Consider the following 16,031-nt stretch of genomic DNA (forward strand, 5'->3'; position numbering starts at 1 on the left):
AGCTTCTCTATCATTCGTTTGTTGATGGGCACTTAGGCTGTTTCCAGCTCTTTGCTATACAATAGGTCTCTTGATCTCCTGACTGCAGATACCAAGTGTGTGGATTGTGGGTCCAAGGAAGATGAAAAGTGACCAAGAGCACACAGCTAAGAAGTCCAAGGTTTGGACTGTTGGATCCCAAAACCAGGGTTGAGGTGAAACAGCTTATGTCTGTGGGTTCTCTAATCAGCGTTAGTATAGAGGTGCTATGGTATTAATTTTCTCTAATTCTAAATTGCAAAATAAAAGTGGAAGGATAGATGGAGAAAGGCAGCCACCGTTAAGGGAATGTCAGAATGAAGACCTAGACTACATACTGGGCTCTAAGCTGCTGGTGGGAAGGACACTGCTTGGCCCAGTGCCTGGACGAAGGAGGAAATTTGGTAGAGACTATTGGGACATTGAGAAGATGGCCAGATCCAGGAGGTTTATTCCTCAGACGATGAGATTGAGAATTTCTGCGTGAGATCATGAAGATAAAAGCATTCTTGTGTGTCCCTCCACTCCGGGAATGGCTCAGATCTGTCTCTTCTTCTGAGATTTCTGAAGGCGCCACCTTTCTCCTAGAGCGTTCACCTGCCCCTCCTCCTTCCTTCTCAGTTGGCTTGAATTCGAGCTTCCTGCTTGAGGCAAGTGAGCTCAGTGAGGCAACCCTCCCCTGGTTTCTCAATTCCAGACATTCAACACTGACGGTGCAGAGGGGTCACTACCATCCAAGGTCACTGCTCTGAAGGACACGTTCACCCTCACACATGCCACGATGACCTCAGAGTCACAGTAGAGATATACAGAGGTGCAAAGGGGTCAGTGATAAGCATTTCACTGCGATTGTAGGTGGGAAGCAAGCTTCCTCAATGAGCTCGTTCTGGATCTGTACCCGGGATGAGAGCAATAATGCTAATACTAAGAGCAGACATGAATCAAGTAAAATTCACACCTCAGGATAAGTGAGACTTCACGAGGCCGAAGGTGCACCTGAACAAGTGCGCGGAGGGGAGAAAGTGTATGATGTGATCAGGGAACAGTCCAGGATGTGATCAAGGTGGGGAGCACGGGGGCATTTCGCGGAGGATGAGAATGGAGAAGCAGAGAGTCTGGGTCAGGGAGTGTTAGTATTTTCAACGAAACCACAACTCATTGCCTTCAAGTCAGACCAACTCACAGCTGGCCCTCCAGCAGGTTCTCAGAAGCTGTAAATTGCGTGGGAGGAGATTGCCCATCTCCCTCCCTGGGAACATCTGGTGGATTCAAACTGTGCACTTTTGGGTTGGCAGCAAAACACCCTGCGCATTAGGCCACCAGTTAGTTATGGAAAAGCTGGATTACTCTGCTGGGAGGAGAATGGCATGCTTCTGTGTCTAGGTTGTTCACAATAAAGGTTCCTTGTTCTTGTCTGTTTTCTTCTTCCCGCTGTTCCCCAGGCCAGCTCCCTTCTCTGACCAGATAGATATGGCCCAGATCACCTCTGCCTTGACTGTTGTCCTGTCTCTCTGTTCACGTGATCAGCATTCCATCATAACTCCTGACATTGGTGGCTGCATCTGTCTCTCTGTAGGTCAAGTTCATGGGTATTCATTGTCTTGGCACCAGCAGCCAGAAAATTAAAACACTCTGCTACCCTCTCCTTTCCTAACTTGCCATGGATCATAAATGAATAGAATGTGGGTTTCTGTAGAAGCTCAACACAGGGAACTTCGTCTTTAACGTACTGAGAAGCAGAATCATTTTAGGGAATCTGCATCGTTTGATCGCCGGCACTGCCCTGCAGAAAGTGCAGCGAGGGGACCTTTGACAGACGTACTCTGTCGTATAATCTGTTCTCTGTGGTCTCCTTGGTTCCCAGTGGGCTTGATGGTCAGCGAGGGGCAGACAGGAAGCTGCATTGCTCAACACCACAGGTTGAGAGGAGACCAGGGAGGGTGGGTGCAGGACTTTTCAGACTAACATCAGACAGACACAGGACTTGATGTGTGAAGCCATCCTTGATGACAGCTAGCCTCCAGGAATTGTGCACAGGCTGAGGGTACGGTTGTGCATGTCACATCTCTCAGTTGATAAAATAACTTTTAAGTTTTGAAGGCAGTTGGGTGGAGTTGAGGGGGAGACCAACCACAGTAATAGTTAAGCATTGAGCACGTTACTCTTCTCGTGGATTTTCAATTAGCATAGTCTGCCAAGCGGATTCTGACAGGTGACAGGCACCTGGTCTCTGAGATTGTGCATTGGAGGGTGGAGACCACCTGTGCTTCCCCCTCAGAGCGGCTGGTGGGCTGTTAGAACTGCTTGTCTTTCTGCTTGTGCTGTTTCTTAAACATTGTTTACTTTAACAACTTCTGAAGATACAGACTTGATGTTAGAAAAGCACTAGTTTGGACATTTGGGGCTGCTAAGAATATTTTTCAAATGTAATTGTTGTTATGTTCCATCGAGTCGAATATATTTTATTTCTTTATCACACGGTGTTTCTGAGTCAGAATTGGCTTCTGGCTCAATAGACTTTACAAAATTGTAACAGGATTTAAAGTCTTTCGTCACGCCCCAGGAAGAAAATGCCAATGTGCATCTGTGGCGACTTTCTGGTCTCTCCTGAAGCCACAGTGTGGAGGCGGCTCCTCCGGCCCGGAGTACTCACACTGTCCCTGTCGTCCCTTCTGCAGGTCTGGGCCAAGCCGGCCCGTGCCCGCTGACTGGACAGTGACAGCGTCCCAGAGGGAAGGCCACTGACCCCTTCCACTGCCAGCTCACATTCCCTGCGCCTGGGGCTCCAGGCTTTGCAGGATTATCTGCCCCAAGCCTGCTCGCTTTACAACCATCAGAGCCTGCTTGCTTTACAACAATCGCTGGCAGAGCCTCAGACAGGAGACTGCGTCTGCCCCAGAGAACGAGGCTGTGGGAGCAGAGGGCAGCTTGGCTGGCCCTGCAGGCTGTGGGACCATGACCCCCGCCGAACAACAGCTTCTCGGGGTGCTCTTCTCCAGAGCAACAAGACTCAGCTAACAAGGGGGTGAAAAGAGCCACCAGCAAGACTCAGGCACCAGGGGAGTTGCCAAGGGGAGCTTGAAGACCTGGCTGGCTGCTGGGAGCTCCAGGCCAACAAGTGGGTGAAGAGATTCCTCAAACTCAGGTCCCAGAAAAGGACATAAAATGGCCCAAGAGGTGAGCCTGGGCTCGCTGAAGGAGCTGGAGCGAGAGGCCGTCCTGCGGGTGCTGTATCGGGACCAGGAGGTGCGGAGCGTGGACGAGGAAAGGATACGGTAGGTCCCACCTGGCTCATTCACCTTCCCGGCTGCTGTTCTAATTTTCAGGCTCCCTGTTATCCCTGTCCTCCTGGGAGATAAGCCCCTGGGAGAAGGGAGAAGGGAGAAGGGAGAAGGGAAGAGCTCCTTACTTTTTCTTTAAAATAACACCTTTTTGTGTTGTGGTTCCCCCCCCCCCCCATTTTCTACTAGTTTATTTACAAAATCCAAATACATTGTTTTTAAGAACAAATTCTTTCCATTTCCTTCACCCTGCCTCCATCAAATTGTACAACCCCACGATTAATCCTGCCTCCTGCACACCCTCATCCTTCTGCTTCCAGCCTCTTCCACCCCTCTTGGATCCTTATACTCATTCTACAATAATGGTTTTATACAATATTTATCCTTGTGGGACTGAGTTCTCTCAGCATAATGCTCTCCAGTCCTTCCCAAGTTAAGTAATAATTTAAAAAAAAAAAAAAGCTGGACGTAGCATTTGTTCCAAGAGTAACAGTTTGTTGAGTGTGAGCAATTTGTGTTGTTATGTGCTGTGGATTTGTTTCCAACTCAAGGGACCTGGTGTGACCTAGTGGGATGGCCCCATGGGATGCTCTGAGTGGTCCTCTTAAAGGAAGTAGAGTGTCACAGCTTTCCCTCAAAGAGCCCCTGCACGGGTTTGAACCAGAAACCTCTCTGTGAGCAGCCAGGCACTTAATCGTTGTGCCAACAGGACTCCTTTGTTTGTTAATTTAGTTCCTGACATTTCAGCCTCCAAAAGAAATAGAAAATCCTTTTATCAGTGACAAGAAATGGTGTGTGTTTTTTTTAATGGAGGTAAATCTGAATATAAACATTGCTCACTTTCCCAATATTCTTTCTAAGTGCAGAGGTGGTGCCTTTTGATGCTACGCCTGCTGTCTTTCTGTTTTGCCTGTTTTGTGGGGAGCATGTCGACTTCGAAGCAAAAGGCCTAGGGCTGGAGTTTTCCTCCCTCATTTTCAGTGCTGCTGTCTGAAGCCTGTTTAAGGCGTACCCGAAGCAGAGAGCGTAGGAACGGTGAGCACAGCCGGGTTCTCTGGCCTTTTCATTTTGTTCCTTCCTGGTCAGCTTTTAGGAACGGAGACTTGGAGTAGGAACCTGCTCAGCCTGTTTGCGGTGGCTCTGTCAACAGGGAACTCCTTCCTGTCTGTCTTCTGCCAGCAAACTCTCTGGTACTGATCCCAGAGCAGCCACTCGGGCCTGTGCCCAGCAGAGTGGAAACAAAACGCCTGGTTAGTGGCTGTGCTGGCCTTTCCATCTGCAAGTGTTGCCCATCTATGCATGTCGGCAAGGGCGTGTCCATTTCTTTCTCTCTCTCTCTCACACACACGCACACACACACACACACACACACACTTTGGACAACCAAAGTGAAGGTTTTTGGTCAACCAGCAAGTACACTGCAGGCAGCCTTTGGAGAGGTTGGGCCCGAGTCAACGACAGCAGTGAGCGAGCAGCACAGTGAAACCTCAGGTCCCAGGACTTTTTTGGTCTCCCAGCGCACACAGACTGCTGGAGCCTGTTAGGAAAAAACCCTGGAAGTGCAGTAGGTCACGTGTTGGGCTGCTTCCATAGGGTGGGTGGATTGAACCCACCAGCTTCTCCAGTAAGAAAGCGGAGGGTCTCTTTCCTATAAAGACTTAAAGCTTCGTGGGGACTCTGGCTTTGCGGTGGTCTGCCCGAGTACCTCCCAGGTGAGCGGTTGTGCTTTGCCAGATAAGGTGGCACCATCTCTGTTCCACCTGAACCCCAGCTTAGAGAGGTCACACTGCTGCTGTCGAGGGTCCAGGGCTGTTGTCAAAGGCCCCCTTCCATGGGCGATGCTTCTGGGGGCTCAAGGCCCTGAAGGGGTCTTTCTGGGCCTGCCCACTCAAGTCTCTAACCCGTTCAATCTGTGCCGACAGGAAGCTGAAGACCCACCTGCAGCAGCTCCGGTGGAAAGGGGCCAAGAGCCCGGGCGAGGTGGACGGGGAGAAGCGCTGTGCCCGCTGCCAGAGAGCGCTGGGGGTGCTGCTGAACCGGGGCGCCGTGTGCCGGGGCTGCAGCCACCGAGTGTGCGCCGACTGCCGCGTGTTCCTCAGGAAGACCCGCGCCTGGAAGTGCACCGTGTGCTTCGAGGACAGGTAAGCACACCTGGCGGTGTACCCACTTGGCCACACGAGAGGCCACCAAGCATTGCGCAGAAAGCCAGGCACCACTCGTGCATCCCAGCTGCTGGGGACCCTGTGTGTGTGGGAACAGAACTGGGCCCCACTGGACGTTAGGGTGGATTTGAGGGAAAGTAAATGGCCAGGTTTTTCTTCCATGGTGCCTCTGGTTAGGCACGTAACGTTTGACACCACCCAGCGACTCTCCTCCTGGTAAATGGTTAACCTAACTCTCCAGCTGCCACCGAGTCTATTCTGACTCATGGTGGCAGAGTTCTAACATGGAACAACTTTCTAGATTTAGAGGTTATTTTCACAACAGAGAGAAGTGTTTATTTTCTTTTTAATTTACCATGGCTTGTTTGTGATGATCTAAGGATGGGTCAAGGAGCTTCTCTTCAGATGGTAGAAATCGTTTGCCTTTGGGGAAGGAGTTGCACTGCCAACCTCAGGGCAAGCGGCGTCAATCCACAAAGGCTCCAAGGGTGGGGGATGGACACGTTCTCACACACACACACACACACCTCCACTGTGCGCGATTTACAGCTTCGGGAAACTGGCGAGAGGGTCAGCTACGAGTTGGTTCCAACTCCAAGGCAATGAGTCGAGAGAGTTTAATGGCCCAAGGGCAGTCAAGGAGCCCTGAAGGTGTGGAGCAGAACATGCCAGAATGCTGACACAAAGATCGGTGGTTCAACTCTACCAGCCCCTCCTTGGAAAAAGATGTGCAATCTTCCTGTGAATATCCATGGCCTCAAGAAGCCCGGGGAGGGCCGCCGCGAGTCAGAACCACCTTCAGGGTGTTTAAGGACGATTTAACCCAGGAATTGGGATTCGTTCTAACAGGTGTCTTCACGTTTGGACAACTTGATTTACTTCCTTGGGCGAGAATGGAGTGCAGTTCTGCCTGTGCTTTTGTGAAGCCTGGTGGTGCGAGGTTTTATGTGTTGGGTTGGGCTGCTAATAACTGTAAGGCTGGTGGTTTGAATCCATCCGGTGCTCCTTGGCAGCCTCTTCCCATAAAGATGATCGCAAAGCCTTAGAGACCTGATAGAGGGGTCACTAGGAGTCTGGATCGAATCTAGGGCAGTGGATTTCTGTGAAGTCAGCAAGTTAGTGTATAGTTTTAATGAAGAATGGCTCTGCTAGACTCAATCTACATTTCCTTTAACCTTGAAGGTGTTAATTCTTAAACGTGGACTTTGCAGTTTTGAACAGACCATTTGAGAGCAGTGAAGATCATGTCTGCCTGGGACTGCAGTGTTCCATGCAGTGGTGAGGGGTGTCAGCAGACCCCTGGACGCCCAGAGGAGGGCTCTGTCCCCGGGGAGAATGTACCCCAGGACCCCATTCTGTTTCTGACTGTAGTTGGTAGAAGGCCCCTCTGCCGTGGACCTAGGTGCGTTCCCAGGGTCTCTGAGTCTCAAGAATGTCTAGACACAGCTGCTGGGTTGGGGTGCCTGGGACAAGAAGGACAGCGGCCCTCATTTCAGTGGGTCTCTCTCTTCACAAGAAGGCACACCCTGTTCTTACGGGCACTGGCAGTGTAGTGGCTAGAGGCGGCTAATGGGGAGGGAAACCTGGCCTGGCTCTGTGCCATCTTCAAGATAGTTTGGGTTGTAACGCATGGACTCAGCTCATCTCACAGAGGGTCCCCTGGTCTGTGGGGGACTTTCCTTTCCCAACCATGGCATCCCTTTCTAGAGTCTAGTCTCCCTCGATGACGTGTTGTGAGTCAAAGTGTCCCCTTCGTGGCTTCTAAGGAAGACATTGGCTGCTGTCACTAAGCACCGTTACAAGTCTTCAGAACCCCCGGCTACGCTGAGCTGTGCAGTCACAGTGTCAGTCCATCTCCTCAAAGCTCCTTCTCGCCTTCGTTGACCCTCTGCCTTCTCCGGGACTCGTCCGTCCTGACACTGGGCCCCCAGTGCGTGAGGTCAACCCCACCATCCTCCTCTCTAAAGAGCACCCCAGTTGTTCCTCTTCCAAAACGGATGGTTTTTGTTCTTTTGACAGCCCATGAATATTCAAGGCTCTTCGCGAACTCCGCAGCTCAAAGGCACTGATTCTTCTTTTCTCATTTCCCTTGTATCCAATTTCCACATGCATGTTGGTCTATTTTAAAGACCTGTCCCTTTGGAAGACTTACTGCATTCCAATCGTCCAGCCAAGGGAAGGGGAAGTGGTCCGACAGAATTTCTCTGCACTTGACCTGCATCTGTCTTTTTCTATAGCTGAGTGCCATGTCTTACCCACCTACGTGAGTCCCCACCTACTTCTCAGATCTCTTTGGTTTACTGAAGCCAATGACCTTGGGCTTCCCTGAGCGGGTAAAGGGGATAGACAGGGCAGGCCGCAAGGGACAGTCAATCATGATTCTAAACCTTGTTTAGAAAGGACTCTGGCTCAACCCCATCCTTAAATTCAAAATCGAAATGGGAGGCCCTCTACCCACTGAGTCCATCTGCCAGGGTGCTTGTGTGCAAATCCTCTCAGGGCGGGGACAGAGTCCCTGTGCCCCCACTTTACCCTTCAGCACACAGGGAGAGATTTCTAAAACCACAGCTTCCTTATTTTGAAATAAAGGTATTGCTCAAAACACCCAAGGTAATTGCATGACTGCAGTGAATTAGCACAGGAAATCTCAGAGAGAGTTGTTATGTTGTTGTTGTTGTTAGGTGCCATTGATCTGCTTCAACTCGACCAGACACAAAACATAACACAACCCTGCCCGATCCTGCATCATCGTCACAATTTCTCCTGTGTTTTACGCTCATTATAGCTCTGGTGGCCAACTGGTAAAGAGCTGTACTATCAACCTAGAGGCATGGTTCAAATCCACCAGCTGCTCCATGGGAGAAAGATGGACAATCTCCTCCCATGCAATTTACTGCCACCGAAAACCTGCTGGGGCATCAGCTACCGGCCGGTTCCAACTTGACACTACACAATAACAACATGTTTTCACGGGGCCAGTCCTTCACATGGAGGGTCCTCTCCTTTGCTGACCCTTTGCTTTCCGCAGAATGATGTCCTTCTCCGAGGATGGCCCCTCCTGGCATGTCCAACATGTGAGGTGGAGTTGCACCGTCCTCACCTCGAAGGAGCACCCAGGGTGCCCTCCTTCCAGCACAGACGCGTTTGTCCCCTAGCCACCAGGGGGTGCTCGCTCTGTGTCGCAGGCTGAGGGATTTACCAACAGCATCGACTTCCCCAAGCCCTCCTTCCCTCAGCTCTCTCTGTCTGTCTACCTCTCAGCTCTGTCCTCCCCAGGCCGCCATCCTGTGCAAGGGCCATAACAAACCTCAGCCACAGTGATTGCACTCCCTGGCCCTGTGTTCTGGAGCAGAGCTGTGTACATAGGGTTTCGTCTGCTTTTTAAGAAGTAGATCGCCAGGCCTTTCTTGTGTGTTGCTTCTGCGAGGACTTGATCCACAGCTTTTTAGTCAACAGACAAGTATACTAACCATTTCCTCCCCCTCCACCTCTGGAAGGGACTCCTAACAGAAGAAGCCTTCTGGGAAAACGTCAGGCTTTTTCACCATTGTGACTGGCTGGTGTTGGGGAGCCGGGGAGAGGTTTTGACCCCAGTTTTCTCCCCATCTTTCTCCATCAGCTGGAGCCTGATTGCTTGAGAAAGAGTAGACATGTGTGGGAACAAGAGGAGGAGAGAGTTTTAAACCAAGAGAGAGAAAAGTGTAGGGTAATAACAGAAACTGCACAGAGAGAGAGAGAGACATGAGAACTTAGAGTTGCTGCAGAGAGAAACTGAGGGTGTATATGGCCTGGGTTTGGCCTGAGGTTTGGCCTGATGTCTCAGATCCTAGGCCCTGCCTCAGGGAATGTTCTCAGAGAAGTGATGGGCGCAATGGAGCTGACAGACGGCCTAGGAGCTCAGGGGATGGTGGTCCAGATTCCATGGCTGTACTGTTCCCTTTTCACCTGAGCCTCACAATAGGCTTGTGGAGGGATGAGAGTTCCTGAGGGTGCAAACAGCTCGGCTGCTAACAGAGAAGTTGGCAGTTGAAATCTACCCAATGGTGCCTCAGAAGAAAGGCCTGGCCACTCAAAGCCCAGTGGAGCACTGCTCTCTGGCGTTCATGGGTCGAGCTCATGAGTTCGAACCAACTCAGCGGCAGCTGATTTCAGGCCTCTTGGGTGGCATGAGTGGAAGAGCATTCAACACAGCTCACTGAATAGCCTGCAAGCAAGGCCTGGCATAGGAAACCCTGAGGGTGAGCTCTGCTCTGACACAAGTGAGGCTGGCTGCTGTGAGTCAGAACCCTCACACAGCAACTGGTTACTCATGGTTTCCCATTCCAGTGATGAGAAAAGGGAGGTATTGAGATAGAAGGTCATTTGCCCAAGGCCATGTGGTCAGTAAGAAACCACGTCCAGACTAGAACCCAAGCACCCCAAGTCCAGTGGCTTTTCTCCTCATCTCTGCCTGGTCCCACCTGCTGGGAGACAGAACAGTCTAGACTTGATGTGGCAGGAAATGGGGTCTGATACCTGCTGTGAGTCAGAGCCATGCCCCATGCTGTCCATGTTCTCAGGCAGACTCAGGAGGGAGAGGTACCAGGGCAGGGAGGATGAGGCAGGGGTTACCAGGGACATGGCAGCCTGGAGGGATGCTCCCGGGAGGGAATGGCAGCGCTTGGTTCCAGAGCATCAAAGAAAGGAGGAGTGAAAATGTTCCTAGGTGTCCAGATTGAGAGACTCAGATATGATTCTGGGAAGGAAGTGGACTCCCTGGTGGATCGCTTGAGTATGACGTGTTGAGTCAGAGGACTTGACTTGGAGTTACTTTGTAGACAGGACAAGCCTCGAGCTTGAATGGGACTCGGAAGGTGGGTGGTTACAGTGGAGAACTGTTTGGATTTCACAGACTGTGAGTCAGCTAGACTCAGAGTTACGGGTAGTGCTGGGGTGGGCTCACACCACCAAACACCAAGACCAACCCATGGTTGTTGAGTGGATGGTCCCTTACAGTAGCTGTGCCAGAGTGGAATTGTACTACATGCAATTGTCTTTTCTTTTAAAAAATATCTTATTGGAGCTCAGGTGGCCTAGTGGCAAGAAGCTGTACTGCAATCCCAAAGGTACACGCTTCAAATCCACCAGATGTTCTGCCGGAGAAGGAGGGGCAAACTCCTCCTGTGCCAGTTGGATCTGATTTGACGGTACACAACAGGAAAGGGGAAAAAAATTAAAATAAAAAAAAAATCTTATTGTGCTAAATGAAAGGCTACAGAACAAATTTTATTCCAGCCACAATTCATACATGCTTTGTGCTGTGACACTGCTAAATGTGAAAGCATTCTTCCCCTTTCCTCCATGGCTTTCCCATTTCCCCTCACCCAGCTGCCTTGACCTTCTTGCCCTGAGTCTTGTTTTGGGATAAACGGTGCCATTTTGGTCTCCTGTGGTTGATTGCAGTGAGAAATATGTTCCTTTTCAGGTGTTACTGTCCCCTTATGGCCTGTCCATGGTCTGGCTGCAAGGGGATCTTTGAGAGTAAGCTCAGTTCCAGATTTGAAGGGTGACCAAGAGCCACAGTCTTGGAGATTCCACCAGTCCCTAACAGACCTGCAAATCCGATCTCCTTTCTAATTTTGATTTTTATTATGTTTCTTGTTTGTTTGATGGTGTTCCGTTGTGATCCCAATCAGAGCAGGGTGTAGTGTTTGTCGGGCTCCTCTGGTCCCAGGCTAGTGGAGCCTGCAGTTCATGTAGTCCATTCAATGGTCCTTTGGGATGTATTTTGCCTTGAATCTTTGATTTTTCTTCACTTTCCTTTGGTCTGGACAGGGAGAGGCCAATAGTAGTGTCTCATGTCCAAGGGCTTTCAGTGGCTTATTTTTGAAAGTAGATGACTGCATTCCATTGTACCTCTACACGGACTTGAACCTCTAAGCTTTGTGATTAATAGTCCAATACTTTAAAGGTATAGAAAAGAAGGCAGAGACCCAGGAATGTCATCTGATACCTCATAGACTCCTAGAGGTGAGAATGAGGATAGATGCCCTGGAGCCCACTGAGTGAGCTGGGACAGATGGTAGGGCTTAGCCAGAAGATACCTGGGAACTTTCAAAGAGAATGGAGGAGTAGAAAGTAGAAAGCATTAGTGAAGGTTGTCAGGAAGGAATTCTATTTTAGTGGTGTTCTCAAAATGGGTAAGGCTGGCTGTTCCTAATGAGCAAGTATGGACAAAGCCTCTTAAATATTTGTTGAGTGTTGTTACAGATGGAATTGTGTGTCCCCAGCAACATGTGTCAAGTCATCTGATGTAATAATCCTACATATTCAAAGTCTTAAACAACTATGGGGTTAATGAGGCAGGATTAGAGGCTGTTATGTTCATGATTCAGAATACAAGATTAGATTGTACCTTGAATCAATCTCTTCTGAGCTATTAAAAAAGACTAAACCAATGAGCAGAGATAGAGGGATCTTCTATTACCAGAAAAGAAAAGCAGGGAGCAGAGTGTGTCCTTTGTATCCAGTTTCCTTGTGCTGAGAAACTCCTAGACTCTGGAAAGTTGAGACAAAGACACAAGGCTCATACATGTTGGCAGGAGACAAGGCCCATCCTCCAGAGTGGACAGAGAGACAGCTCTCCCCTAACCTAAATGGTGGGGATGCAGTTCTGTCTGTGGAAGCCATCCTCCTGTGGTACTTTGACCGTGGCAAGTATAGAAACGTTATTATTGGAATAAGATTGCAACACAGGACCCTTTAAAAACTGTCCAGTGTTCAGTCCCTCTGTGACATGGTCCCAGGGAACCATGTATTTAAAAAACTGGTTCCATTCATCTATTCAGTCATTTTGAAATACCGACATTTCTATAAACAATTAACTTTTATTATGTAGCATCTCATGTGGTCATTATGCCTGTCATCTGTGCTATCTAGAATGATACTTAAAACAATTACTAAGCCCCATGTGTATTTTAACCAATTCCATCACTTCTTGCTAGCATCTGAAATCTCGATTTTGCCATTCACAGCTCTTTAAGTTCACTCATTTCTCAGTCAACTTGAGTTCATTTTCAAGGACTTGTTAACCCAGCAGAGCACATCGAGGAGTGTATTTCTAAGACATTGTGTGTTTTAGGATGCTGCTTCGTGGCTTTCATTTGTGAATAACTATTCGACCAAGTATTAAAAATTCTTGCAAATTTGTCATCTCAGTACCCATTTCTTAGGTACTTTGTGCGTATTTCCTCATTGTCTTTGATGTTAATATTACAGACACATCCTAGGTGAGTTGTTATTTCTTTATTGATTGCCTAGTTTTCACATGCTAAATGTATGTGCAGTTTTTCCTTTGCTTTCACATTAGAACCAGTTTCTACATACATACATGTATATGTACATGTATATGTACATACATACATACATGTGTATATGTCTCTCAAATTGATTTTCATGGAAACTTCTTCTGAGCTGCTAGCTATTGGGTTCATTTTTTAATAAAAACTCAGTGACAGTTCCTTCAAATTCCTAATTTGTTTAACTTTTAGTGTGCTTTGAATGAAACTTTGCAAGGCAAAATTGGTTTCCACATAATTATTCATATTGGTTTTGTTTTAGGACAATATTTACACCCCTGACTTTGCGAAAACACTTTCCCCATTTCATCTCTGTGATTCTCATTTCCATTCATCCTTCCAGCCTATCCCTTCCTTATTCTGATTGTTCTTATATGTGCCTGCCCTGCCTTCCTTGAAAATAAGTTTAGACTCAGTGGCCTCTGTTTTAGTTCTCTAGGCCTCTGTCCTATTTGTTTTCATCTCTCTTGGATTATAAGCTCTCTCTCTCTCTCTCTAAGAGTTTCTGCTGAGGGAGTTAGTTGATGGCTCAGTCTTCCAGATGTATTTCTGTCCTCACTACATGTAAGACAAAGATCAGTGTCTGTCTTTACATTTTCAGTTTCCTAAATCTTCTTTACAGTTTCCACGTGATATAAATGGTTAAAGCTCTTGGCTGCTAATCAAAAGGTTGTGGGTTCAAGTCCACCCTGAGGCAACTTGAAAGCCTGGCCTGGCAATGTGCTTCTGAAAACTCAGTCATTGAAGACCTCATTGGGCCTTACTGTGCTCTGACGTTCAGGGCCACTGGAATCTTCTTTTATCCCAGGCCTTTGTGTCTTTAAGAAGCTACATGCCTTACACATTGTGCTGCTAACCTAAAGCTCAGTGGTTCTAATCCACCAGCAGCTCAGTAGAAGAAAGATGGGCAGTCTCCTTTCATCAGGATTTATGGCATCAGAGGCCTGAGCGGGGGATGCTAAGAGGCAGCGTTGCCCCACAGCTGCGGGTCAGAGTTTTGATTTGCTCACCTCTTCTCTTCAGCCCCTGGGAGCCCAGCCCCTGGTGACCCCAGCCCCTAGGGACCCAACCCCTGAGACACCAGCCCCTGATGACCACAGCCCCTGGTGACCACAGCCCCTGGACCACAGTCCCTGGGACCCCAGCCCCTGAGACCTCAGCCCCTGATGGTCCCAGTCCCTGTGACTGAACGTGTGCAGAGGAGTACTGCTCCTTGGGGTTTCAACAGCTGAGTTTTCAGAAGTAGACACCAGGCCCATCTTTCCATCTGCCTCTGAGGAGACTTGAACTGCCAGCCTTTTGGTTAGTTGTCAAGTGTTTAACCATTTTCGTGACCTAGGCACTCCCTTATTGGCTACCAACTCACAAGTGTTTCCCAAGCACCCCTATATGCACCCACCATTCTTGGGGTGTTAAGAATAGCCCCACACATCAAAGAAATAATTCACCATGACCAACTGGGATTCATAACAGGTATGCAAGGATGGTTCAACATAAGGAAAACAATATAATTTATCACATTAACAAAGCAAAGAACAAGAACCACATGATCCTATCAATTGACGCAGAAAAGGCCTTTGACAAAATCCAACACCCTTTCCTGATTAAAACACTCAACAAAATAGGATTCGAGGGGAATTTCTTCAATATAGTAAAAAGTATGCAAACCCAAGAGCCAACATTGTTCTCAATGGAGAGAGGTTAAAGGCATTCCCTTTAAGAACAGGAACTAGGCAAGGATGCCCACTATCACCTCTCTTATTGAATATTGTATTGGAAGTCTTAGCAATAGCAGTAAGACAAGAGAAGGGAATAAGAGGTAGCCAAATTGGCAAAGACAAGGTAAAATTATCTCTCTATGCAGATGATATGATAGTATACCTAGAAAACCCTAAAGACTCAGCAAGGAAACTATTGGACACAGTGGACCAATTCAGCAAAGTAGCAGGATACAAGATCAACATACAAAAATCAGTTGGATTTCTCTACAGTGACAAAGAGAATACAGAGCCAGAACTAAGAAAAACAATACCATTCACAATAGCGAATCACAAGATTAAATACTTGGAGTAAATTTAACCAGAAGCACAAAGGATCTATTCAAAGGAAATTACAAAACACTACTAAAAGAAACAAAAAAGAGACATGGAGAAGTGGAAGAATATCCCTTGTTCATGGATAGGAAGACTCAATATTATGAAAATGGCAACACTACCAAAGGCAATTTACACATTTAATGCAATCCCAATACAAATTCCAATCCCATTCTTTAAGGAGATGGAAAAGGCAATCTCCAGTTTCAATTGGAATGTAAAGAAGACCCGAATAAGCAAAGCACTCCTTAAAAATAGAAGAATGGTAGGAGGTATCTCACTCCCTGATTTCAAATCCTACTACACTGCCATGGTGGTAAAGACAGCGTGGTACTGATAAAATGACAGACACATAGATCAGTGGAATAGAATTGAGAGCCCGGAGATCAGCCCATCTATCTATGGTCAACTGATTTTTGACAAGGAGATGAAATCAGTTAAGTGGGGAAATGACAGCCTTTTAAACAAATTGTGTTGGCAAAATTGGAAAAGTATCTGCAAAAGACTCAAGCAAGATCCACACTTCACTCCGTATAAAAAACCAACTCAAGGTGGATCAAGGACCTAGGACTAAAACCAAGGACTATAATCGTCATTGAAGAAAAGCTTGGAAGAACACTAGAGGTCCTAATCCACAACATAAACAGTCTTCCAAGTAGCCTGAAAAACCTACAACCAGGAGAAGATAAAATAGACAAATGGGATCCACTAAGAATCAAACCCTGGGGAGCTCTGGTGGCCTAGTGGCAAGAAGCTGTACTGCAATCCCAGAGGTACATGGTTTGAATCCACCAGATGCTCTGCCGGAGAAGGAGGGACAATTTCCTCCTGTACCAGTCAGATCTGATTTGATGGTACATGCACAAAAAATAATAAAATAAAATTTAAAAAAGAAGAATCAAATCCCTATGCACATCCAAAAACTTCTCCACCAGGGTGAAAAGGGAAGCCACAGACTGGAAAAAAGTATTTGTAATGACATATCAGATAAGGGACTTATATCCAGAATTTATAAAATACTTGAGCACCACAACAAGATAAAAGTAAATAATCCAATTGAAAAATGAGCACAGGATATGAACAGACACTTCACCGAAGAAGACATTCAGATGGCTAACAAGCACATGAAATGTTCAAAAT

At 47.7% G+C, this 16,031-nt stretch overlaps 1 protein-coding gene across 2 annotated transcripts in view; it reads left to right on the forward strand.

Moving 5' to 3' along the window:
• The first annotated feature begins 3,183 nt into the window (after positions 1-3,183).
• SYTL3 (synaptotagmin-like 3) overlaps positions 3,184-16,031 on the forward strand; it is a 76,179-nt gene continuing 63,331 nt past the window's right edge. For both annotated transcript variants that reach the window (XM_006882763.1, XM_006882764.1), the window contains exons 1-2: positions 3,184-3,293; positions 5,222-5,440. In XM_006882763.1, coding sequence (XP_006882825.1) covers positions 3,184-3,293; positions 5,222-5,440 — 329 coding nt within the window. The remainder of the gene's footprint in view (positions 3,294-5,221; positions 5,441-16,031) is intronic.

This window comes from Elephantulus edwardii, unplaced genomic scaffold (genome assembly GCF_000299155.1).
Source record: "Elephantulus edwardii isolate Elephantulus edwardi_28Jun2011 unplaced genomic scaffold, EleEdw1.0 scaffold00024, whole genome shotgun sequence".
Taxonomy (NCBI): domain Eukaryota; kingdom Metazoa; phylum Chordata; class Mammalia; order Macroscelidea; family Macroscelididae; genus Elephantulus; species Elephantulus edwardii.